This window comes from Ursus maritimus, unplaced genomic scaffold, assembly GCF_017311325.1.
Source record: "Ursus maritimus isolate PB19 unplaced genomic scaffold, ASM1731132v1 scaffold_15, whole genome shotgun sequence".
Taxonomy (NCBI): Eukaryota; Metazoa; Chordata; class Mammalia; order Carnivora; family Ursidae; genus Ursus; species Ursus maritimus.
In genome coordinates this window covers 24,942,709-24,969,689 of record NW_024423897.1, presented here as the reverse complement: position 1 = coordinate 24,969,689, position 26,981 = coordinate 24,942,709, and the positions used below count along the sequence as shown (strand labels likewise).

Below are 26,981 nucleotides of genomic sequence, written 5' to 3'. Positions count from 1 at the left end.
CATGGCAGAAGAACCAGTAGTATACTTAAAATGGATTAGCTCATATTCTTTCCCTGTATAGATGCTCTATTTGCAAGAACTCATTTTAATGGTAAACCTGTGGGACATAATACATAGCTTGGAATAAAAAATGAGTAGTATTTCCAATTAAAGAATGAAGCTCTACCCTAGATAAACCCTGACCCAGTAGCCTCTAAATCAGCATTCATAAATCTACATGTAGACTAGCCTAAGAACTAAAGAATGTTATTCACAAATAACCTTCAGAGCAATCTCAGCTTCGCTGTCTCATCCGACAAAAGTGCAAGAAAGAGATGCTGTCAAAAGCAAGTCACAGACTGGTTAAGATCTGTTACGATAAGTCTACAGAACAACATGTGTACTCCAGAAGAAAAATACTCAACGTGAAATAGGATTACTTACAGTTTACGGTTGTTTTCCCTAAGAAATTTCAAAGGTGAGCATGAAAATAAAGGAGAAAAAAAAAAAAAACTTCAACAAGATGGCAGAAAATAAATGTTATTTACAACAATCCAAAAAGGATTTCAAGGTATAACAAATTTCAGTTCCAGAGGGTGTAAAAACACACTATTGCTCTTCTTCTAAAAGCTACTTTCATCATTTGAAGTGTTATGTAACCCATCCTGATGTAAAGGTCATCATGTTTCCCTATTTTCTCCTCCGTAATTCTGCGTGTGAAGAGAATAAGACATTAATCTAGCCAAGCCAACTCTGTAGAGTACTAGCAGTAACATCAGAGCTGGGGCAACAAGAGAGGAGGGAAAGCAGTTAAAAACCCTTTGAACCAGGCCCACACCTGGCTCATCTCTTGCCAAAGAAAGCGAAGATCTAGCAGGTTCTCTTGACAGAATCCCAAAACAAATGTGCAAGAGGCAAAGATGCAGGATTTGGGGAACTGTGGGCAGAGAAGACCCGTTCTAATGCATTCCAAGGTGCATGTGAGCCTCAAAGTGCTGAGTGGGTGGAATCCTCCCTCAGTAAAGGTCATGTCAGTCCCTATGCTTTAGTCACTCCTCCACACCGACAGAAACAAACCCCTGGGAATGCCACTTACTTCAGAACACAGTATTTCCTTTTGTGAGTGTTGGCACTGAAAACATTAACAGTGAATTATTTAACAACTCCTTCAGTTCGCTCTGAAGGTTACTTTCCCCAAATAGGAAATAACTTTTTTAAAAAGTCATCTAAATGTTTATTTACAAAATAAAATGAAATTTTGTTTACAAAATGTAGAGGATTTTGTTCCTCAGCATCTATTTTATACATTCTTCAGTCTAGGGGAAAAGAGGGTGATCATGAACTTGGAAAGAAACATTTGCACCTAAAGCAAAGCTAACAAAATTGGCCTCTCAACATTTTTTACAAGGTTTTCAGGTGTAAAAGTGCCACCATCAGCCCAAGAGCACCTATACCTCCCAAGCGAACACCAGCTGTCTGGCCATGGGATACGGCAGTGCAACTAGCAATTCAAAAAATCCCTCCCTTACCCGCTTAAAAAAAAAAAAAAAAAAAATCACGCTCTTTCTGTGAAATTCAGTCACAAAGATTTGAAAAGCCATCTAGCAGAAATAACCTCAGAGATTTACGAAGTCATGTGGCAGAAATAATCCAACACAAGCATAAATCGTCCTATCAAAGCTTATGGATTTCATCGCAGCAAAGTTTTGGCCAATCTTCTGCAAACAGCACTGAAAGTCACAGGTAATATCCACACAAAAGCATATTTTGGCTTAATGTTGAATAGCTCTTTCTGAAAATTCTAACTACAGAGTATGAGAAGAAGGAACGAAATGCCCTTCTAATTTACCAGATTAAAAATTAACACCACTTACCTTGAGGAGTTTATTCCTTCACTTTTTATGAGGCAGTGGGGATAAATCCAATCCAAAAAAACAAAACCCTTGCTGAGCATCATTAACGTGACAGGTATTGCTAGGCAAATATTAGGTATGCAAAGATAAACGAGACCAAACCCTGGCATCGATGGCCTTCTAATGCAGGAGAGAGTCATTTAACTGACTTGCGACAGACGATGGCAATATACATATGTGTGTTCAGCATAATAAGAGGTATGTACAAAGGGTTTTAGGGAGACATGGTGGGAGCACTGAACTTATTGAAGACTTTCTAGAGGGGGAAACGTCCTTAACAGAGTTATAAAAGATTAGTAATTAGCTAGGTGAAAGGAAGTACAGAAGATCTTTCCAGATGAAAGTGACAGGAGTAGAATCATGAACCATCACAAGATGTGCAAGCAACTGCGGGCTACTGTATAAACTGGCCTTAAACATCCTAGTTTCAAGTAATCACTTCTCAATCTGTTACTGGTACTTACAGTCTACATACTATCTACGATTCATATTAATATACGAAACATCCTCCTTTTCAGATTTATCTCTAACTCCCTGCACCAAAGGAAGTTCCACTTGTCAAGGATTAAGCAGCTGTCACCTCATAAAGCCTGCTCTGCCTCCACACCCCTGCAGACAAAGAGGCTCTCAACCAAGCTTGCCACAGCTGATTAAACTAGAAGGCCGTCCATCCCTAAGCTGTACAACAAACACGCTGTGATCCAGCAGGGAGAGCTCCGCTAGACCAATCATTCTTGCTCTCCAAAATTTGGGTGGAAAAATACTGAAAAGATGAAGCAGTTAGCTGAAGGAAGTGAAGCTGAGAGAATACAAAAAGCAAAGCTATTAAGTAACTTCATGACCATGAAGAATCACAGTGACCTACATTTAGGAAGAAGCCAAAAGTATGAATAACAAGAAACGACACAGAAAAGAGATCTACAAAGCAGAGAATAACAACCCTGTTGGTTATTTCAAGAAGTAGATGTCGAGATACAGGTATATGAAGAATAACTGAACAGAGCTACAGAGAAGTCTGAGTGAAGAAAGTATATATTCTCCAGCTTCTTTTGCAAATATATATGGCAAAGTGACCAAGTTCTGGTCAGTGAGGTCATCAGAAAGTCTGAAGTCTTCCAGTGGGAGGTACACTCTTCCACACTTTCTCCATCCTGCAGCCTGGAACGCAGAAGTGATGGCAGGTGCTCTGGCAGCACTTTGAACTATGAGTTTGAAGTCCACACACTGAGCAGCAGCAGCATAGGGCCCTAACAACTGCCAGACTTACCTGAGAAAAAAAAAAAACACAAGTGTCTACCTTGTCAAAGCCACTACTTTCCAAACAATTCCAATCCTAACAGATAAATTGTTGAGACTATATAATCTCAACAATAAGGATAGTCCCTTAAGACAGTTAAATGGAAGTGTGCTACACTCTACTTTATACTAGCATTTTCCTCAGTGCAGAGATGGGGAAACCGCAGTTAGCATATGACAGAACTAGGATTTGGGAACCCAAATGTTTTGGACTTGGGAGCCCACACTCTTAACCATTGAGAACAAATGAATGCAAATGAAGTCAAAGAGAGAAAAGCAGGTTCACAAGTATTTTATGGTTCAGATACTCCGACCACCAAAGCCAATTTTTAAAAAGCTGAATGCAGTCCCACTTATCAACCACAAACACTTTTGACAAATCTCCATGACCTTCGAACCTATCCGGACATAAAGCCTTCTCCCGACACAAGTATTCTACTCTGGGTACCTAGGGAAAAGGCGTGTGGCCACCAGAAACCAACTATTAGGCACCAGCCTCTTGTCCATGGCAGAACCCTGCCAAATTCTGATTTTAAGGAGTGGAATGGACTTCTAAGAACACAGAGGATTCTACGGAGACCTGCAGTGTATTTTTTTTTTTAAGGTGGAAAAGAAGCTTTCTCATTAACTTGAAGCAAAAGAACGATCCATATTCAGTGACAAATGGAAGAGCTCAGACTTAATATTTCAACTCCCCAGGCTGTGGTTGGCCCGGGGATGTTTCACTGCGGCAGTGTGGTCATAGGTCACCCTTTTGGAAGGCTGAGGATTTTAGGTGACCAAGCTGAAGGCAGTGTACGTGGCATTAATCCCCTTCGTTAAGGAGATACATATTCGTACTGAGCACCTACTTTGTGCCCGGCGGTGTCCTCTGTGCTGGAGACTAGAGCAGCGCACAGAGTCCCTCCACACACTCTAAAATAAATCTTAGGGGAAAAAAAAAGTTAGAGGGTAAGTGCTATGAACAAAGTAGAATGTGCAAGGGAGAGTGGATTTGGGGTAGTACTATTTTTGTGAGCAAATGTGGTAATTCTAACAATAGTAGAGATAAACTAAGGGAGGACAGAAAAGCTTTCAACAACTTTGCTTCGAAAATCCCTGCCGTAGGCAGACACCATATTCTGTCATGAAAAGTCACAGCATTGGACACTCAATTCAATAGCCCACAGATGCTTATTAAGAAGCAGTTCAGGGAGCCATGAGGAGTATAGATTTGGGGGGGAGGGGGTGTCAGACTTCCTGGAATCAAATCCCAGCCATACAACTTACTGTTTGTGGGACCCTGGGCAAGTGACTTAACCACTCTGCATCTTAATTTGTCATTTGTGAAGTGAGGATAACAGTAATACCTACTTCAAAGGGTATGGGATTAAAGGAGTTCTAGAAGGAAAAACCTCGTAAGCTCCAAATTTGTGTTTGCTTATTTTTAAATGGAGTGTCTACTGTGCTCCAGGCACACAAATTCCTCTATGCATCTGCACGCAGGGGGCCCAGACCTAGGGGGCCCCAGGAGATGAGCTCTGCCATCAGCTTCTAAGGACACCCTGGATCCAGGCCTGGTTTCATTCTCCTGGTGTCTCTTCCTGCTTATCTTCACATTGCAGGACTAGGACTTCTCACTGCAAACACAGTCACCCTGGACACTAACTCAAGATCCTCCAAAGTAAGAAACGTTCCAAAGCCAGAGGGTTCAGCTCCCAGCAAGCCCCCTCCCAACCAAAGACCTGGTGGTAGGGGGGGAACGACACACGACACCGAAACCAAAAATTATTCTTTTCAGCCAGACCCTATATTGCTGTTCAGCCAGGCAATTTCCATCTATACAAAAACAGAAAAGGTTTTAGTCTATGTTATATTAAATTGTAATGGTCAATTATCACATTTTAACATTCAGTATTAACATGTCAGGATATTTTATAATGACAGGCATCCAGGTGACAATGCATTGCCCAACTAGACACCTAGGGATATTGTTAGTCATAAGGAAAATTATATTTCAAATATGTGGGTTTATGCTCCATTCTTCCTCCCCCATTCTTTTTTGGATGTAATTGAATATAACCTTTTAGCACTGCCCTTCTGCTGTCAGCGATTCTGTTTTTGAACTTATTTTAAGCCTCTACCTTGAACATAACAGGATACTTACACTGTCAAATGTGTATTTCAAGTCCTCAAAATATGCAAGTGGTCAAGCCCTTTCACTAAATCAATAACTTATAAAAATTACTGTACTGCCCAGAAACACTGGTTACAGGAGAACGTGGTCCAACCATCTAAAGAGTCAAAAAGCAAGGTGCCTGGGTGGCTCAGTCAGTTTAGCGTCTGCCTTCGGCTCAGGTCAGGATCTCAGGGTCTTGGGATCCTGGGATCAAGCCCTACATCAGGCTCCCCACTCAGCGGACAGTCTGCTTTTCCCTCTCCTCTCTCTGCCACTCCCCCACCCCCCGCTTGTGCGCCCTTGCTCTCTGTCAAATGAATAAGATCTTTAAAAAAATAAAGAGTCAAAAGCTTACTGGTTTATGAATTAAGACTGTCTGGACTTTTGGTTTTTCTGATTGTGGAAAGGGAAGAAGGCTAAGTATGACCTTTGAGTTTAGACAGACCTGTGTTCAAATAATTCAGGGCATGACCTTAGAAAACTTACATGCTCTGAGCATGTCCTCAGACGTGAGAAAAGACTACTACTAACCTTATTGGACCAAGTAAACAAGCATCAGGTGCTTGGCAAAGAAAAGACATTCCCTCAAACTCAGTGAAGCCCAGGCCAAGCCGTCCACATCTGCTGCTGGACAGTCTCCCTAACAGGTCCCCCAGCCACCCCGCCTCAGAATAATCAAGTCTCCATGCTGCTGCGGGGAGAGCAAGATTTCAACGTGCAAATCAGGTCCTATTGCTTCCTGCTTAAAACCACTTGTTAGTTTAAGAGTAATCTTAAATGAAACTCAACTCCCTAGGATAACCTCTGGGCCCCACAGGATCCTGTCCAGCTTCCCTCTGGAATCTGGCCTCGAGACCAGTTTCTTCGGGCCACTCTTCAGCATCGGATTCTCCCCAAATTCATGACTTCTATAAACAGACATACCACTCTCTTACATTTGCTGAAGACAAATGACCCCCAATCAAGGTGCTTAGGGGAACTACTTGGAATTTTCTGTGTAGTCCCAGGGCTGCCTGTGCCCAGCTCAGGCAGCTAGAATCTACCTACTTTTGGCCCCCGGGACTCCAGTGAGTTCCCTTTCTCCCCCCAAGGGACACTACTTTTTGTCTTGTAGGTTTTATACCTGTCCCTAAAGTCTGACTGCCAGGTAGCACAAGCCCTCTCTCCTTGCTGCTCACATCCTCGCTGCCCACCTTCTCCAAAGGTGTGCATGCTGGCCCCTCTTACTGCATGCGTCTACTGCTAACTACTAAGAGACAGGCAGATAAGGGCAGTTGACAAAAAAGCAAACAAAAAACAAAAAACCCTTGTAAGTGAAGCCTGCATGCTCCTTGCCCTTGTTTCTGATTGTGTGGATAAGCAAGTCTCTTAAACTCCTATCTTCCGTCTCTGGGAGGGTCGGTCTCCCCCAAACCCCGTTCTTCACTCTCCGGCCAGATGACATAATCACAACCCACAGGTAGGGTGGGCTACAGCCCTTTGCAAGCCACCCCCCTTCAGGTGAGTAATTGTTATTTCTGAGGGCAGAGTTCCTAATCAAGGGTTCCTTTAAGATGGTTAATAAAGGCAAATGAAACCATATTATTGAAATTGTATGGAGCTACACACAATTTAAAACCGTGACCATGATTATCTTAAAATGACATCTGTCAAGAGACCTACTATGTGCTGGGTGTTTTGCAAGGTCATCTCTGTCCTCACAACTAGAGCAATGGGGGCATTTCTAGGCCCCTCAGATGAAACACTGAGAAGGAGTTACCAGCACATGGCTGTGAAGGGACAGAACTTCTATTTCCATCTAGGTCTGATTCTAAACTAGTGGTTTTCAAACTGCACCCCCAACAGGGTTCCAAAGAGACAGCTGGATATTTAAGAAATGTTTTATAAAGAGAGCTGAATTTTTATTAGAGACTGAAATGAAGAAAAGCATAGTGCAGTGTACTGTATGTGAACTTTTAACACACTGGAGACCACCCACACACACCCCTGTGCTCAGAGTAACGAGTTTCTTGTGGGGGGAGGGTCAAGCCTCAGAATCAAACCCATATTCTGCCTTCCGATGGAAGATTTAAGATGAAGCTACTTTAAAATCTGTAAACTTTGCAACTGATTCCATTACAATCCTCTTTTCCCTAATACACACACACACACACACACACACACACACACGAAAAAAGAACCCAATGAACTTGGAAGACAATCCTTCAATTCTGTGTTTATTAAAACAGCTTCATTGTCCTCACTGATCCAGAACACATTATAAGGAAAGAGGAATCATAAGTTTGTAAAAATCTTGTATAATATAATTTGTTTTAGATATCGGAGTTCTGCATAAAATAGGTTAGAAAGAATTCCACTATTTAAATGAAAAGAAACATTCCCCTCCACCACAATGATTTTTAAAGAACTCATGATAAACAGAGAGATGGTCTCACATTAGGACCAACTGATAAGGAGGGGAAAAACTGAAAGAAATCTTGCATCTACTTTGCCTTCTCACTCAATCCATAAACCCCTTCTATAATGTCCTTAACAGGCTGGAAGCAGCCTCTGCTTTGTTATTTCCTATTCACAGCCAATGGCTAAACCGTCTAAGAAGGTCCTTTACCCTGAACTGATACCTGCCTTCCTTAATTCTGACCCTAGCATAGTCTGCCTCTGAAGATTCACAGGATAGGTTTATGTCCTTCAAATGACTGAAGCCACTGATCCTATGGTCTCCTTTTAAAGGTATCTTGAAAGTACAAAAACCAAAATTCTGATGTCAATGAAAAAAATCATGAACTACTTCCTCCCTTCAAGGAGGTAAATCTTATTCTATCAGCCCACAAGTAGGCAAACTATCACCCATGGGCCAAATCTGGCCCACTGCCTGTTTTTTGTAAATAACGCTTTACTGGATCACAGCCACATTCGTCTATTTCTGTATTATGTCTGGCTGCTTTAGTGCCACAATGGCAGAGTTGTGTAGTTAAGACACAGACTGTATAGCCCACAAAGCCTAAAATATTTACCAGCTGGCCCTTTACAGAAAAGGTCTGTCTACCCTGTTCTAACCCACCAACTGGAGTTTTCCCNNNNAGCAAAGAATTGTACTATAGTCAATGTTTCAGGCTATAGTTCAGTAGATACAGGGTTATCCTCGGGTTATCTATGCTACCAGACATTAAGCTCTCAATAAGTATTGGAGTAAGGAACGTTAGATAAGAAGGGAGAGGTGAGGGGGCACCTGGGTGGCGCAGTTGTTAAGCGTCTGCCTTCGGCTCAGGGCGTGATCCCGGCGTTCTGGGATCGAGCCCCACATCAGGCTCCTCTGCTAGGAGCCTGCTTCTTCTTCTCCCACTCCCCCTGCTTGTGTTCCCTCTCTCGCTGGCTGTCTCTGTCAAATAAATAAATAAATAAAATCTTAAAAAAAAAAAAAAAAAAAGAAGGGAGAGGTGAGGAGGAAAGAAGTATAGGGCTTTTCTTCTTCCAAAACTAATTTGACATTCATCCTTCATGGAATATTTTAAAACCTAACAGATCCCTTTTCTTGTTGTAGCTCAGTATTTGAGCACAGGGCTGTACATCTGAATTAAAATCCAGAATGTGAAGTCAGGGTTCCATTTCAAGCAAATAAACACGGATTAAAATGTTGTTTTATGGAAGTCGCTGTTAATTTTGAACACCCAGGAGAAGGCTACCCTCACTCATTCTTCGAATATTCATTTGCTGCTGTTGTTTTAATATCACTCACTGCAAGAATATAAAGCAATTGGGATAAATAATCTTTGCCTCCAACATGAACTCAGCACTCTGGATTCGGGAAATGGAAGAAAATTGCTTTGAGAAAGAGGAGAGAATCAAGTCATCAATGAGCTTGTTAGATCTTGATTCTTCATCTCCATCATTTCTTCCTAATCATGCATTTTTATGTTGGTTTTCAAGACTTCTGTATGAAGAATTAAAATATGCATCACTTCCTACACAGCTCTCTATAATTTTGACTTTTTTAGCAACTCATTTCATTATACTTGTGTTCTCCTATGTAACAAAGAATCTGATTTCAAGAGTTTTAAAATTAGCAACTGAAGATCTATTCTCATCATGGAATCAAGAGAGAAAAACGTTACTCAGTCTGTTTTATGCAACTATTTAAAAGACTATTAAGCTCACGTAATTATGAGAAAACTATGAGCACTGAGAAGACAAGGAATGGAAAAAAATTTGTCTATGGGTATTTCCAAGGATAACCAATATAGTTAAACATTCTCCTCAAATCAAATATATTTGGGAAAACTAAAGCATCACTCGCACAGGACACTATTGCCTTCACACTCAGGCTACAGAAAAATGGCAGTCTGAGTCCATGGAAAGAACAGTCCCACATCAGGCTCAAGAAGTAAACCTGCCCACAGCCCAAGGTCAGGTCTGTAGGAGCCCTGAAAAAGTCAGGAAATGCAAAGGAAACCCAGGAAGGATCAAATAATCCTGTCTAAACGACCCAGTCTTTAAAAAAAAAACGCAACTTGAAAACCCAGTAAGCCATGGGGAAATTTATGTTACACTAAGAAATTTTATTGGTTAACTGTAGGATGTACAATTTCCATACAAAATAAAACAAATTCAACAATTCCAAGAGGTTTGCTACACCCAGCACAGGGACTTGAACAAAGAACCAGATGCAGCCAAGAAAAATTCCAAAGGACAAAGAACCCCAACAGTATCCGATAAGTCCGCCCAGTACTCTGTCCTCTACTACACACCAGCCTCTCTGGAAACATTTCTAAGGAAGGAGGGATACAAGAGCTGGCCAAGCAAGCACATGCTAGGGGAACAAGTTCTCTAAGGCAGAAACTTGATTTTTAAACTGTTTGGAATTCTCAACTTTTGTTGGAACAGTAAGCCTAGAGAAGGACCTCCGAAAACGTGCCTGCTAAGTTTAAAGGGAGTCGTCTTGTTTAGCCAAACTCAGGACAGTTAGACTTGACGCTGCAGGGGTGCCTGGCCTAGGAGGTCAGTGTGGCTGAAACCTAGCTCCTGCTCGGCTGGCTAAGGTACCCATTGTGCACTTGCCCAGAGGTGCTAATGGGCCAGCCACCACCCGGCCTCAGGACTTGGTTCCTGGATCTGTTACAGGAACAGGACAAAGCATGGTGTGTCACAGTGCCGGGCTGGGTTGTGGGTCTCATTGTTTCCAGACCGGTACACGAGACAGCTGCGAAGTCAGTGGTTGGGCTGGGAGGCTGTACAGAGAATGGTAAAGGACCTAGGCCGTGGGGGCCACATGGCCTCCTTTTGCATTCTCTGGTTGTCACCTGCTGTGCATCTCTGTGCTCCACGTTCCTCCTGTGCAAAATGCGCATAATAATAGAACCTCCCTCAGAGTTAAAATATAGAAAGCATTGAAGAGTCTAGTATCCTAAGTACTGTTGAAATGCTATTATTGAACTACTAAGCGCTGTTGAAATGCTATTATTGAACTACTCTTCTATTATTGGACTGGGACTTTCCTTTTTTTTTTGTTTTTATATGACAGATTTCTTTTTTTATTAAAGATTTTATTTGACAGCACAAGCAGGAGGAGTGGGAGAGGGAGAAGAAGACTCCCTGCTGATCAGGAAGCCCAAGGATCATGACCCGAGCGGAAGGGAGATGCTGAACTGACTGAGCCACCCTGGTGCCCCTGGACTGTCCAAGGCAGACCCAAGAGCAGCCCTGGGTGGAGCCTCAACTCAGTTTTGGTAGTGAAAGGCTGGGAGAAGATGCCTTAAATGAGACTAGGAGGGAAAAGGGGAAGTCCCCACCAAAAACTAATTCTGCAATCTTAGCTCTGATAATTTTAAATGGGGGGGAGGGGAGTCAGGATCATACAGGCCATTTTGGCTTTACGAACACATCCAAATTACTACGCGACAGTTCCAGACACCGCACACGCAGACTACCCTCCCAGGCTGCCCTAGCAAAACGGCCCCAAGCAGGCTGCCTTCAGAAAAACTGGCTCCACAAGCTGCCTGAGAGCAGCTTTCAGTCCAGTTGAAAGGCCTCAGCCTTGACCACCTTCAACAGCTTCTGGACTCAGTGCTTCAAACTACCAGTTCTCTCTCCTGGGAGTCTGGTGCCAGCAGGGACCCCGACCCTGGGAGCCCCCCAAGGAGATGTGGCTTGTGTGACAGATACAGCAACCAAGTCCCCCAAGAGCCCAGTCTCCTCCCCCTCCAGGGACCAGGATGCCCTCGAAAGCTCAACTCCTCTTAGCAGAAAAGTATAGGCAGAACATCTTCAGTATTGAGCTGTAGGTGTATTTATCCAAACTAGGACCCCCTCCACAGCACAACTAGCTTGGACTTAATCTTCTCCCAACCGCCTAACCACAGAACTGCTCAAGCAAATTCTTTTTGAGAAAGCACCTACCTGATCCCATCATCCTTCGCTTTACAGTTACCCTGACCCCACACTGCCCTGTGCTTCCTCTCCAACAAGCCAGCCTCACACAAGTCCCCCTACCCCCACCCCCAGCCTTTCCAGAGAGCCCTCTGCTATGATGTATTTCCTTAGCCAAGTTGATTAACCTTTCTAGGTCTCTCAGTTTTAACATCTGAAAAATGGAGCAGATACTAGTTTCTACCTCATAGGGCCCTTAGAAAGTGTCTGCCAACTTTGAGGGCATTATGCTAAGTGAAGCAAGTCAGAGAAAAACAACTATGATAGGACCTCACTTATGTGGACTCAAAAAAGGCAAAAACAAGCTCACAGATATATAGAACAGAATGGTAGTTGCCCGAGGCAGGGTTTGGAGCGTGGCAAAATGGGTAAAAGCAGTTAGAAGCCACAAACTTTCAGTTATAAAATTAAAAAGTCCTAGGGACCAATGTACAGTATGGTGACTTTAGTGAATGCTACTGTATTGCATAGTTGAAAGATAGTAGATCTACAAAGTTACCAAAGGGGAAAAGACTAACTATGTATGGTGAAGGATATTAACTCAATTTTTTGCGGTGTTCACTTTGCAATCTATACAAATATCGAATCATTGTGTTGTACACCTCAATTATACCTCAGCTTAAAAAAATACCTTCATTGTTGATATTGGCAGGCATTTTCTGCTCTGACGATAAGAGGAAGCTTCAGAGGAGAGGGCACTGTTCTAGACTACGTGTATTATTTCAGTGAATCCCCACCAAACCCAAGGGGGAATTACTCTATCCCCCACTTCACAGTGGAATGAAGTGAAGCACTGAGAAGCAGCTTGCCCAAGATACAGTGAAGGGGAAGGCAGGCAACTTAACCAGGCAGCTGGAGCGGTAGGAGAACCATGACATTCCTCTACACCCTCAAGAGCATTGTGAAACATCCCCTCCACCGTGTGGCCTAACTCAATTCCCCCGAGATCCTCCAGGCTCTCCAGACCACTCCTACTCCTCTCAAGAGGCAGGACAAGGAGATGCACCTGCATGGCTCAAGCATCTGACTCTTGGTTTTGGCTCAGGTCATGATTTCAGGGTCTTGAGACCAAGCCCCATGTCAGGCTCCACGCTCAGTGGGGAGTCCGCTTCTTTCCCTCTCTCTTTGCCCCTCCCCCCATTCAAGCTCCTTTTCTCTAAAATAAATCTTAAGAAAAAAAAAAAAAGACTAAGGACAGGGAGTTCTAGTACCTAGTGCTCTCTACTTCTCCTTGTCAAGGACACCGATGGCCCTTCACCTCATTCACTGAGGATATCTGAACCTGGCTCAGGCTCTCGCTTGGAGTCCTGCCACGGTCCTAGCAACTTTGCCATCCATGAGCATGCTCTATCCAATGCCTTGGCTGTATTTCTTCTTCTCCTAACCTCCCATCTCTTCCACTGGCAGCTGCAGCCACACTAGAGCTTCTCCTCAGAGAACAGCTCTACCTCTGTGATCTTAAGTTCATATACCCTTTTGTCTGACCACATTGAACTCTCCCTCCCTCCAGTTTTCTGAACACTCCCGATGACCCCTATCATTCAGCCTCATCAAGACCACCAGCCCCTTGTGTATCCTTTACTTTCTGTTTGCCCTTCCTTCCAATAACTCAGCTCACAGTCTAGCACTTCAACCATGGCCTTGCCATTGTCCTAAATATCTGGAAGAAAAAAGTCGTAACCCCACCAGATTCAGGTCGTTGTTCAGTTACGGCTTCTAATCTCAACAGTGCACAGCGACCAACACTCCCGGTTCCCTGGTCATCACTCGCCCTCGTTCTTCAGCTTCAAGCCCCTTCCCCACCACATTTCAGTCACCATCAGCCAAGGGACCTCTTATTCTAGTTCATAAGCATTTATCCGTCTCAAGTTCAGTATCAGGTAAAGAGAAAAGCCGCCCCTCACCCTCCCCAGCCCCTCCAGCTCTGGCTCTGTCCCCTTCCCCTTCACAGTGCAATTCCTTGACAGACTTCAACTGCAGCAGCGTCAACGCCTCACCTCCCACTAGGCCTGAGTGCACCCTGGCCCAGCTCACCACAGACTCGAATCCAGTGCCACTTTTCGGTCCTTATTTTCATGATCTCTGGGCAACATTTAACACAACTGGCCACTTCCTTGTCCTAGAAAGGGTCTCCCTTCTCAGCCTGCTTGACTCCACACTCCCCGGGGTTTTTCTCCCCCTCCCCCAACCTTTCACTTCTCTCTCAGCCTCCTTTTCTGGCTCCCTTCCTTTCTTCTGAACCCACAAAAACTGCAGTGTCTACTAGGTGCCAGCATTAACTGAGGCAGTGGGCTTCCTGGGGATTCTTCTCTTCCCACTCCGCATGATCCTCCCCCTGGGCGGGCTCGTTTGTGGCTTCAGGTATCATCTAAGTGGTGAAGACTGGGAGGTCAGACATTAGCCTGACCGGAGTTCGAGTTCTAGCTCCCCTGCACCACAGGCAGGACACGCCATTTCTCTAGACCACAGTTTTCTAATCTCTAAGAGGATAACAGTAATGAAGAATACATGAAAAACACAACACTATGGCTCCCACATGATAATACAGTCTACAGCAAGTAACAATAAATGTGACCTACCATTTTTTACTTCATCTCCAGGAGCCCTCTCTGAGCTCCCATCAACCTACATGAATCCTCAACTCGGATTTTGCACAAGCAGCAAAAACTCAATACCACCAAGATCAAATTCTTCATTTTCTCCTATCATGCTGCTCCTTCAAGGGTGACCTACCCCTGTACATGACCCCACTAGCCACCCCAATACCTGTGGTGGTTTTAAAGATGCCCACAAATTCTTCAACTTCCTCCCACCGAGAGTTGGTGTTCAGCTCCTGCCCTTGACCCCGAGTTCGCCCTTGACCCCGAGTTCGCCTGTGTGACTGCCTCGATGAACAAGATGCAGTCCAAGTGGTGCTGCGTGGCTGCTGAGGCTAGGTCAGCCAAGACTGGCAGCTCCCGCCAGTTTCTCTTGGTACATTCATGGTGAGCCTTCAGCCTGGACGTGAAGAGTACAATCACTCTGATGCTGCATGGAGAGAGACCACGTGCAGACAGATGCCCCAGAAGCCACACTCTTTTCACGTCCCCAGCTATGTGCCTACTCCCAAGCCCAAGTGCAAGACAAGTGTATGAAGAAGATCTGAGATGACCCCAGTTACCATTTGATTGTAGCTTCATAAGGGATCCTCAGTGAGAACGGCCTGGCTGACCCCAATTTACCTCCAGATTCACGAGTTAAACAGTTACCATGTGCAGCCACTCTTCGAGGGTGTTTTGCTAATGCAATGAGAGAGAACCAGAACAACGCTCGAACCAAAAACCTAAGGATTCCCTACAGTCTCGGTTCTCGCCTTCTACCACCAATTACACAACTGCAGCAATTCTGAAAAGCATCTACTTCTGTATGTCCGTCCTGCTCCTACCTGGGGGTAAACAGCATTTCATTCCTGAATCAGGGAAACATCTTCCTAACTGGTCTTCTTGCTCGTTTGGCCTCCCTTTCCCACCCCTCACAGAGTAGCCAGATCTGACCAGGGCAGTCCAGGCAAACTTTGAAGGTTCCCATGATATGACCCTAGCTGGGCTCCGCAGCTCCACGTATCTCCACTGCTCCTGATTCCGCTCCAGCCACACCGAGTCCTGGGATTTCCTCGAAGTGATGGGGTTACTTACCCCCGAGTCTCTGCACAAGCTGTTCCTTCTGCCTGGCCCTGCCTGTCACTGGGCCAACTCAACCTTAACACTGCAGAATAAAAATGACTCCTCTGGGAAGCTCTCCTGGGCCCTCAGGTCTGGGTTAAGTTTCCTTTCAGACACTCACTCGGTAACCTTTATTTCCCCTCTAAATGGAATATGCCACTCCAAAATGTAATTGCCTATTTTTCATCTCCTAAGAGTGTAAGTTCCCTGACAATAGGCCAATGGTTCACTCACTTGTAGATCCCTAGCGCCAGGACTACATCAGAACCTAAAAGGCTCATAAAAATTAGAGTTGTTTCAGTGAATGACTGATAAATTACATTAAGGCAACTCTATCACTTAAGAAATAAAATCAGAAGAATGGAAGAAAGACAGCTATTCTGGGAAGGATATAAATAGACTAAATATTTTTGAAATGAAATAAACATTTGAGATTACCTAATTAATCCCATCTTTTTATAGATGAAGAAACAAGTTAATGAGACTGACTGGCTTGCCCAAACCTCCACACCTGGTTGGTGGAAAAGCCAGGAACAAAATCAGGTCAATTAGCTCCCACGGTACCACGAGCATGTCAGAATCTAAGTGAACCACGCAGCTGAGCAGTGCAGGAATTTCAGGATATGGCCAATAAGTTCTCAAAATTAGAAATCTGCCTGAGTCCTCTTATGTTATTCTCATGCCTGAACATATGGAAGTAGCTCTGGGCAACTTTAAATTTCTTTGGAGTACACACCCATCAGAATGGGTAGAGAGAAGGACTGACAATACAAGTAGTATTGGTGAAGATATAAAATAACTCTTACACGGGCAGAAGTCCAGTCGATTGGTACAGCCACTTCAGAAAAATGTTTGCCCCTATTTACTAAACCTGAACATACACGTACCCAATGAACCTGAAATTCCATTCTACCCAACAGAAATTGATATCTGCACCAAAAATATGCGGTAGAAAGTTTGTAGCAGATTCCAAATATCCTCAAAGTGAAAATAGTCTAAATGCCCAACAGAAAGGACTAGTAACAATATATTCATAATTACATTGCAACAAAGAAGAACAAATTACTGATTCATACAATGTGGATGAATGACACAGGCATGCTGAGAGAAAGAAATCCTAAGTGCATTTGTGATTCCATCCATGTGACGTTCAAAATCAGGCAAAACTAAATCTAGGTCAGTACTGCCTGGGAAGGGATACGAGAGAGACTTCTGGAGTGTTGGAAAGGTTTTACATCTCCATTTTGGGGGTGATAACACGATACAGGTACATATAAATTTAGCTAGACTTTTAAGACTTGAGGTATAACTTCAAGTGTGCAATTAAAACTGAGTGAATGAAAAATTAGAAGATAGGTGCACATTAGCCTTATAGAACACCTTATGTTCAATGTAATACAATATATTATCTCATTCAACCCTCAAAAAAGCCCTTAAGTTTAGTGAAGATTATTTATTAGTCATAGTTGTAATCTTTAAAAAAAAAATATCTGAATCGGAACAGGAAGAAGGAAGGAGTAAAAAGCGATGTCTTAAAAAAAAAATCAACTTTAACATTCTTTTTGGGACTTTGTTCTAAAAAAAAAAAATGTGTTTTATCCAAGGTCAAGGACAACTTCTTACTGTCCAGCTCTTAAAATGTACATGAAAGGATGTGTTCCTACATGATGTTTAGTTAACTCCACAAAGATTGCACACTGCCAGTTTTGAAGAGGAAAAAAAAAAATCCCCAAGGTGTCACTGACACAGGGAAGGAGACGGGAAATCAAGGACATAGACTCACTTTGTCTACACTTCTGCTACCATTATATTGAGTCATATGGACTCCTACCAATCAGTATAGAAAAATCTAATATGATTTTAAGTGCAGTTTATTATGTTTTTATTAGTGCTACTCATCACAGAGGCAACCTCTGATGCTGTCTGAATTCTGCACATGAGAAAATTGTGGATCAGAGTGATTTGTCTTAGACCAGGTTCCCAGGATTTGGCGTTTTAGAAATAAGTACATTCCAAATATATACACACATTCATACAAACAAATCTGAGCACTAATGTCATCTTTTTGTTCTATTAGGTAAAAACATCGAGAGAGATACTATCATTCACTATCATTTCAGAGTAAACCATATATTCTAACACCTACAAAAAGTTGGAGCAATATTTCAAGTTTAAGTCTCTAAATTTACAATTACCTTGCAACACTTTCCTGCTTTTTCCATTTTGCTATGGACTGATATTTGGAACACACCTTAGATCACACAGGTAATAAGTGGAATACCTAGGAATCAAATACAGAACTTCAAAGTTCTTATTCTTCTCTGTCGCAATAGCAGGTACAGATTAAGATCATGAACATGTCATCAACCCTTATGACAACCGAGGCAGTTGCGAGGACTCCATGCCCCCTGACCCTCGGTTTCTTCAACCACAAGACAGGAATTAAAACTCCGACACCTCTCAGGGTTGATGAAAGGGCTAAAGACACAGCGGGATCCCATATGAAGCACTTCCTGCAGAATCAGAAAGCAAATTCTCAAGTATTCACCATCATCACCACAAACTTTATTATGCAACTTTGACTTAGAACTGTGCCTCCATAGAATCAGCCAGTGTTTAAGCACATTACTAATATTAATTTATTTAATCAATATCAAGAGCTTTAAAATGCAGGTACCTTTTGACCCTACAACTCTACTTCTAGAATTTGATCATAAAGTGAAAACACCCCCAGATGATTTGAAACACTGTAATGTAATAATCCCACCATGTCTGCATATTAAAGGCCGTACAATACAGAAACTTGTTTTACTTTGACCCAGTTTTTGTTTTCTGGGTGTTTTTTTTTTTAAGATTTTATTTATTTATTTGACAGAGAGAGAGAGACAGCCAGCGAGAGAGGGAGCACAAGCAGGAGGAGTGGGAGAGGAAGAAGCAGGCTCCCAGCAGAGCAGGGAGCCTGATGAGGGGTTCGATCCCAGGACTCCCGGATCACGCCCTGAGCCGAAGGCAGATGCTTAACGACTGAGCCACACAGGCAGCCCTATTTTGACCCAGTTTTTAAATTAACTTGGCACTGGAACTGCTTTTTGTAGTAAGACTCATTTAAGTACCATAGAACTACCACTCCTTACAATACACTAGCATAAAATATCCAAAATTTATACTAAGTATTCATCTCAGTGTTATTTGTAACAGCCAAAATTGGAACAAATATAAAATATTCAATGGAAAGGTGATTAGTTAAGAAAAGTATGGTTTGTCAGTATATAATGCAGGAAACTAATGAAGAGAAAAACTTAAATTTTAAACATTCATAGACATAAAAAGCAGGTTATGAAACTATCTTCATTATGATGCAGGGTTGAAAATGTTAACTGGTTCTTTCTGGGTTACTGGATTACAATTCCCCACCCCCCATTGTGCTTTCCAAATTTCCTTTTAATAATATGTTACCAAAATAATATGTCCTTACATAGGCAATAGGTGTATATATGTGTAGATATGTTACAGGATTACAAAATGATTGTCATCAACTGTAAAACAGGAATCATAATACTGAAGTGCAAATAAATTTTGTTTATAGAATTCACTGTCTAGAACTAACAAATAAACATATACAAAGCATGCCTCAAAACCAACACCTATTCTCCTCCAAGCTACTCACAAAATCCAAGTAAGATCCTTACATATAAAAGCATAAATGGTAATACCCAAACCAGAAACAAGAAACAGGTATCTACTGATACATACGAGCAACATTTACTGATCTCAAAAACAGAAAAGTCTCAAGAAGGGTGGTAGGCTACAATTTCCGTAAAATTATATTTAACCTATCGTTACTATATTCTTTATACATACACGCGAATATAAAATGCAAAAACACTGCATGAGAATGACAGCCACTAACTTCAGTATAGAGAAAGGGGAGCAGCAGGCCTTACCTCTGGCCTTAAAGTTGTGTTTTGTTTTGTTTTTAAAGCAGTTTTGAAGTTAAAATAGCAAGATGTTAACAACTGTTCATCAGACAGGTAGATAGGTACACAGAAGTAGGCTTTATTATTTTCTGTACTTTGAAGACTTGTACTTCAAATACTTGTATTAAAAATAAAACTTTGGAAGAGCTGTATTTTGTTTTAGCTCCTGACTCCATGATTAGGAGAGTGACAGAAACCTGTACAGTCCTTCTGTGCTTAGTCAATGGTCCTGGGAGGACTCTAGACTGTCATCCACTTCCCCAAGAGTGAGGCCAGGGAAGCGGCTACCCTGCTGAAAAAACACCCAGGAATCCCTCTTGGGGAGACAGGGACACAATTACTCGAGATAAGTCCTCAACCCCGAGAATGGCAGTCCAGAGGTCAGAACAGTGCCCAGCAAATCTGGGTACAAAGGAACCTGATAAATGAGACTGGCCTGCAAATCCAACTTTTCAAATGGTTCTTCTCAAAACCATGTAGGTGTGTTTGGCTGTGAGCCAAAAAGCAGAACACCGACATTTATGCAAAAAGAGTGGAGGAAAGTAGTTAAACAAATGAAAGCAAAAATCCCTGAGTAAACTCGCTCACCTGAAGGCACAAACCCATGCAGTTGCCCCAGCAGAAACGGGGCTGTCCCTATACTCCTAGGAGGGCTTCTCCCGAGAAGCCACGGGACAGCAATCAAGCGACCCTTCAATAGCCAGCATTGTGTCTGTGTCGTGCTGCCCCTCTCACTTGTCCTCCCAACAATTATTATTAGGTAGGCAATACCACATGCTTCCAGGCATGGGCTTGGAATCCGCCAAGCTGGGCTCACTCCCTAGACCTGACACTGCACCTCACCAACCCTCAAGTTCCCTCTTTTCTAAGGTCGTGTTTTGTAAGTCGGTAGCATCTGGTTAACAGGACTAATGGGGGGATGAAGTTAGGTGACAGGAGTAAGACACTTTGTACCATACTCAGGACACAGTCCCCTCTGATTCTGGGGGTAGTGATCAAGATGGTCAGGGACCCTGCCTTGATGCAGGGGACAGACTCCGACATTAGCCATCACCCTGGGGCCATTCAAGGGCTATCCAACTGTCTTTACTTTAGCACCAGAAGTCAGAACTGGCTACATGATTTGTGAGGCCCAGTGCAAAATGAAAATGTTTGCAAAGCATCAAAGATTAAGATGAGGGGAAACCCAGAGCATTAAGTCAAGCGTGGGGCCCTTCGAAGCCTAGTCCCTCACAGCTACAGGCCCTTGAAGGCAGCCCTACTGGAAGTAAACAGGCTCCAACACTTTGTAGACACTCGAAATGAAGGGCAACAAGAGCTCCGCTTCCCAGACTCATCCAAACACTGGAAGCATTTGGCAGGTGCCAGGGGGACAGCCACAGCAGAAGTAAAGGGGGCTGTAGGCCTGAAAATAAAAGCCCATCAGTAATTCAACTTGTGAGGAGTTATCAGAGGAAACTGCTGTTTCCTTGTTCTCTGCCATGCACTTACCAGAACTTCCCTAAAAATCTTTCCTTCTTTCCAGTCTACCTCAGAAACAAATTCTTTATAGTGAGTATCAGGGGTGTTTGCCCTGCTGAAATCGGGAAGCAGGAGGCTACTTGGGGCCTAGTGTCTGCTGGGACAGCCTCACTTCCCAGGCAGCACATGGTAAAGGAGCACAGCAGATGTCAAACTGACAACGAGGTCCTCAGTCTCAGCAACCTCTTCAAAAAAGAACTGGGGCTTGTGACAGGCAAGAAGGTGTCCCTGCAGAGACAGTAGGGGGCTAACAGGGTGGCAGAGAAATCCATTTGTGGTCAACTTACTGAAACATTAGATGGTGAAGGTCAGTCACTTTAGTGACCAGAGGCAGGACACTGTGGGACAGGAAGCTCAGGACACAAGACAGTTGTTTATATTCAGCCTTCTCCTTAACAGTCATGTAGCAAAGCCAAGTCCTTAAGAATAAGGGAGCCCTGGTCAGCCTTCTCAAGGCCCGTTTTTTGGGGGGCTTTTTTGGTTTTTTTTTTTTCTTAACCCTTTACTTAAGCAGCAGCATACTATTTACATGAAACACACTGTAAAAATGTCAACGGTCTCCCAATAGCTTCAACACCAGGCTGGAAGGAAGGCTACAAACCCAGCCCGACTTGCTAGCTGTGTGAACTTGGGGAAATGACACCACCTCTCTGAGCCTCATTTTAATGCCATTACATAGGACAGCATTTACGACGTTGTCTGGCACACAGTAAGTGCTCAGTAAATAAACTCAGGCTTCACTCCCTCCACCCCTCAGCATGCCAACAAGCACAGGGCTTAGGCTCCCAGAAAGCATTAATCATTTCTCCGGTGGGTCTTTTCCTAGAACTCCCACTTCAAGACTTCTAAGACTGCAGCAACAGAAGCTGGAGAAACAGAGCTAATGCCTCCACGTCAGAGTTCCTGCTTCATGTTCTTCAAACTTTTTTGCCATCACAAGTCCAGATGGTAGATCTATGCATTATTTTAATCCTAGGATTCAAAGAATATTTACATAACTAATCCAAATGCAGTTAGGACTGAAAAATGTTTGGCCTGTATGTTATAGTCCATTTGACCATAGGCAGAGCATACAATTTATAATGTTCAAGAGTCATTCAGGGTTAAACACACCACACTTTAAATGTAACTGAGCACCAGATACAATCCAAATGTGCCTTCACTCCTCTTTTCAAATAGGCACATTTACAACTTACTAGTACCTATAGGCTCTGTTGTTTCAAGTAGATCATGAGTTTCTCTTGGTCAGTTGGTTTTTATTCTGTAGATGGTGATGTACTTATGCTGACCTATCTACCTTCTCACCTGATTTTCTCCCCTGACACATCTTTATAATGGCAGGTACAACCTCGGACCACGAAACCAGCCAGGTTCACCAAACTATATGAAAAATCTAAAACCCTGGCCTTAAATTCTAAACACAATATACAAATGCAGTGCTCGTCAGTTGACAATGAGCATCCAAGACTAATCAACCATTTTCAGTTGTCACATTTTCAAGTCTAACTCTGCATTTTAGTTCACAATAAACAAAAAGATGTAAAATGAGAAAATCTACCAGAAAGCCAAGGAGCACATCAGAAGCTGCCTTCTCTCCAATGTACCTTCTGCAACCTGTCCTGCCACGGACTCCCCTAGAGCCACATGCCTGGCAGTCCTACAGCCAAGAGGACCTCAGCTGGGAGCTCATCCTCCCATGACTTTCAGGGCCATGCACAAAGCAGAGGGTTTCATGAATATCTCTTGAATGGATGAAAATATCAACATGTGACAGCATTAAACAATCAAGGGTCTTACTTCCTGCTTGCTGATTACCACTCCAAATCTTCCCATATACTAGCACTAGTTTAAAAGTTAGCTCAGCATTTACCAGTGAGAAATCATTAAGGTCTTAAGGTAAAAGAACAGCTATGTAATCACAATACAATAACATTTTATATCTGAAAAAAAAAAACCTGCTGTTTATAAATCCCTTTCTTTCCCTCCATTATCTCATTTAATCATCATAAGCAGAATGAATTTTACTGTTTTGATGGCAGAAGGGGGGAAAAGGTAAAATCCTAACCAACATGAGCTAGAGCAGAAAATTTGAAACCGAAAGGAATCTAGAAGTTGATCTTGTCCAACCTACCAGGAAAACCTGGTAGATGTGTTTCTCTTTCGCTACAACTAGATTTTCTCCTACCTTACTCAAAAGCCCTGCACGTGGTCTCACTAGTTTTACCTGTCAAGAGAGAGTAAGATGCCAGTACCGCCTGCTGGCACAATAGCAAAATCTTTACCCATAGACCCGACAAGTATTAACATGGCCTTTAAAGCCCAACGTGAAGATGGAGAAAAGGTGTGTGGCCTCCTAAGCCGATTTCCTTAACCAAAAAACATAAGGTTTTTATATTTAAATTGCCACCCAGGCTAAACAAAGTATCTTGGTAATCTTGAAGTGTAAAGGATACATTCTGCATTCCCCAGAACAAAACACCTAATCCAAACAGATTTTATCTTGTCTCAGCTTCGAAGTTGGTGAGGAAAGTAGGACTGTCCCTCCTTCTCATTCATTCAATTCAACAAACACTGGGCACTGGGTGATATTTATTTGGACTTAGCAAATTACCACTATATCCCTGAACTGAATTAAAAAACCCTATCTTAAATATTAAGGCATTATCGTTGTCCCTCACCATATTGGTCACCTCTAATTGAGAACATTTCTTTTAAGAAAATCAACAGCAACCTTAAAGATCAGACATCATTTGTTTCAATACCACAATCCTATTATAAGCTGTTAAAAATAGCACCTACCTTTCTCCCATTTCTTCTTTCTAATCTCCTCCAAGAAAAAAGGTTAAGTGATGACATCCCATCCAAAGAACAATGGACAATAGACACACAGCTCCCTCTTCCAGCTTCAACAGCAGCAACAAGAAAAGTCAAGTACCGATTAAAAAAGAAAAGATAGCATACACCAGTATTCCTGTCAAGTGCGTGGACAGGGAGCTCTAGTCCACAAACTCAGCAAAATCTGAAGAGCCAATCTCATCATGAAAGGAGCATTTTTTTTTTCTGGAAGTCAAAGAACTTGAGAATTGATCTTAAAAATAAGATGGCAGATGCAGTCAACAGAATTGATTTTTTTCCAGAAATTGTTTTTTAATGAACACCATATAAAGATCATACATTAGCAAATGAGTCAATTTGAAAGGCAAGAAGAGAGGAATGATGTATGGCACTTCATTTTCTCAGAGTTGATAAGAAGTAAACACAAAAGCGTGCCTCTGAAGAGTTGTGTCTTTTAACTGAAATTGGACAGGAAAATTGGACTTCATGTTTAAGGATTTTCTTAAATGTTTTCACAGGGGATACTTGGCACACTCATAAAAACTGACTTATTTAAGATTTTCTTATCTCTAAAGATTAGCCAGCGGTTTAAGAGTTTCACTGCAGTTATGATTTTTTAAAGCTTGAAGTTGCAAAATGATATTTTTTTAGTACCAACGCAATAGGGCGTGTGGGGGCGTGGCAGGTGAAACCAAAAGACTGTCAAATTTGAGGCCCACTGATTCTAACACAAACCTGTTAGTAAACTGACAAAGAAATCAATCTGCTTTAAGGTACCCTAAAGCCCCACTAACAACCATTCACCACCTTTAGACAATCCACCTAGAAATTAACCTGAGTAATCAACACGTTTTCAATCTCTGAACCCCAAATGGTTTGGTGGTTTTGGCACCTAGGCTTTATGATGCTATTTGTAAATTTAAAACTCATCCACTGAAGAAATACAATGATGAGAACCATCAGACCTCCTTTTTAGGAACTACTTAAGTATCTAAAATTAGCTTTCAGTAGTACAGGTAATGTCACCCTTTCCTATTTGGAATTATCCTCAACAAACTTTGGCTTTGAGCGGACTGCAAAACAAAACCACAGTATTGTATTTTATACGACAAGCTACAAAATAATCAGTTACTTAATTTAGAAAATCTAAAACACTTGGCAATTCTTAACCCGCACGGCACTTTTAATTTTAAAGGGCACGCATAATCAGATAACCTCAACTGGCTCCAGGTGTGGGTGGATAATGTCCTTTCATCACAAAGATAAATGACATCAATAAATGAACAAAACAGAATTTGAACTCAATTCTTTATCTCTGCTCCATTCACAAGGTCGTGCATTAACTTCAATTACCCTTCTTCCCCACAAAAAACAAAAAACAAGCCATTAAGCTTCAGGGGAAACATTTCCTTCACATAAATTAGAGTAAGTCCAAAGACAAGAAAATAGTACAAAACCTGTCCTTGTCCAGCGTTTCTTGATCATGAAAGCTTTCAGTCTTTCTTAGAACAGCATTAAGTTTAATTCCTAGAAGGCACTGGAAAATCTCTGCCAGGACAATGTACAGTAAAACCGACTGCAACTGTCCAACAAGATCACAGAAGGGTCAATGTTTTTAACCAGCTACCGCAACTCTACATAACAGCGGTTTGAGCTAACAAGGTAAACCTGGTAATTGTATAGGCTCGAACACAGCCAATGTCAGTGAAGTTCCCCCTGAACACAAACATGCAGCTCTGGGGAAATAGAATTTCTGGAACAACACATGATGCTTGCATAATTCCACAAAAACACGAGTGCATTATTAAAATAATGTTCAGTCCCAGCACTGTGCTGACACTTCCCACCTAAACTTCTCAGCACAAGCCTGGCCTAAAAACAGAGCTGGGATCCAGCGTAAAAGCCATAAGCACCGGTGGGACAAGAACGGTGGGACAAGAACGGTGGGACAATGCCTGCCCCTACCCAGTCCCGACCAGGCTTCGATGTAGTTTAGTCCCGTCTACTTTACGGTAATGTGCTTTTAAAACCTCGCCGCGACAGAGGTCATAGCTTTAGAGATCTAATAACAACCAAATGACCGGGGCTGCCGGGCACTTAGTAAGCCATTCTGGTTATGGCTCTTTAATAGTACCTGGAGTTCTGCTAAAGGGAGAGCAGAAAACTCCTGCCTCCCCGGAAAGAAAGTCCTTTGCGGGGAACGCAGAGGGGAAGCAAAGAACCGGATCGCGGGCAGAGGACGCCCCACCGCCGCGGCCCCATCTCTCCGACACCCCCAGCACGCCCCTCTCCCCGCAGCTGGGCAGCCCGGGCCGCACCTTTACCTGTCAGTTCCACCACCCCCTCCGCCCCGCTGACCGCCCCTCCGTGTCCCAGCACAGTTCCAGAACAGGCTGCAGGAGGAAGAACCCCAAAGGCATCCCATCCCAAAGAAAGCAAGTAAAAAGGCTGTTCCTCCAGGCGGAGGGACATCGGGCACGTCGGGTTCCGAGAGACGACACGCCACCCCTGTCCCGCACCTACCAGATAATCCATGTACAGAAACGCCTCAGTTATCCGGAGATCAGACATCCGGCAGCCTAAAGCATCCGGAACGACTCCGAACCCGGAAAAAAAAGCAGCTTCTCTGGCTGCGAGCTAGCAGCCCCTGAAAAAGCCAGCAACAACGAAAATAGCCGAGAGCAGCCGAGCAGCCGAAGATTACACAAGGGGCGCGGCGATTGGTCGGGCGGGCGGGCAGAAGGAAAGGAGAGCGCTCATTGGCTGCGGAGCCTATAAAAAGCAGGCCACTGCGGGTGGCCGGAGAGAAGCGCGGGAGCGGTAAGGGTGCTGGTTCCTGTGAGCCAGGCGGAGGGCGGGGGCTAGGGCTGAGCAGGCGGAAGAGCGAGCCGGGGAGAGCGGAAAATCGGCCAGTGCTGCAACTGCCCGAGTTCTGCATGCTCCTGTAGCCGCCTATTCGGGCAGCGCGGAGCAGAACTGTGCTCCAGTGCGGGAGAGCCGTAGTGTCCCCTCCCGCCTTCAGTAGGAAGGGAGCGCAGAAGTGGCAGGCGTGGTAGTCACCGACACCTAACGCGAGTCTCCGGGGTGATTTCCTGCGGGCTCTGCGGCCTCTAGACAGCACCGAGGAGGTGCCTAAGGAATGTGCTCTGCACAGGCAGGCCTGTGACGGGGGCAGCCC

General features: G+C 43.3%; 1 protein-coding gene across 8 annotated transcripts in view; it reads right to left on the bottom strand.

Annotated features, from left to right (window-relative positions):
* Positions 1 to 26,498, bottom strand: part of ARL15 (ADP ribosylation factor like GTPase 15) — a 435,459-nt gene extending 408,961 nt beyond the window's left edge. For all 8 annotated transcript variants that reach the window (XR_005834860.1, XR_569107.2, XR_569106.2 and 5 more), the window contains exon 1: positions 26,327 to 26,498. Coding sequence is in view for 5 of the 8 variants with exons in the window: in XM_008692544.2 (XP_008690766.1) it covers positions 26,327 to 26,374 (48 nt within the window). In the remaining 3 variants the exon portion in view is untranslated. The remainder of the gene's footprint in view (positions 1 to 26,326) is intronic.
* Positions 26,499 to 26,981: the final 483 nt, after the last annotated feature.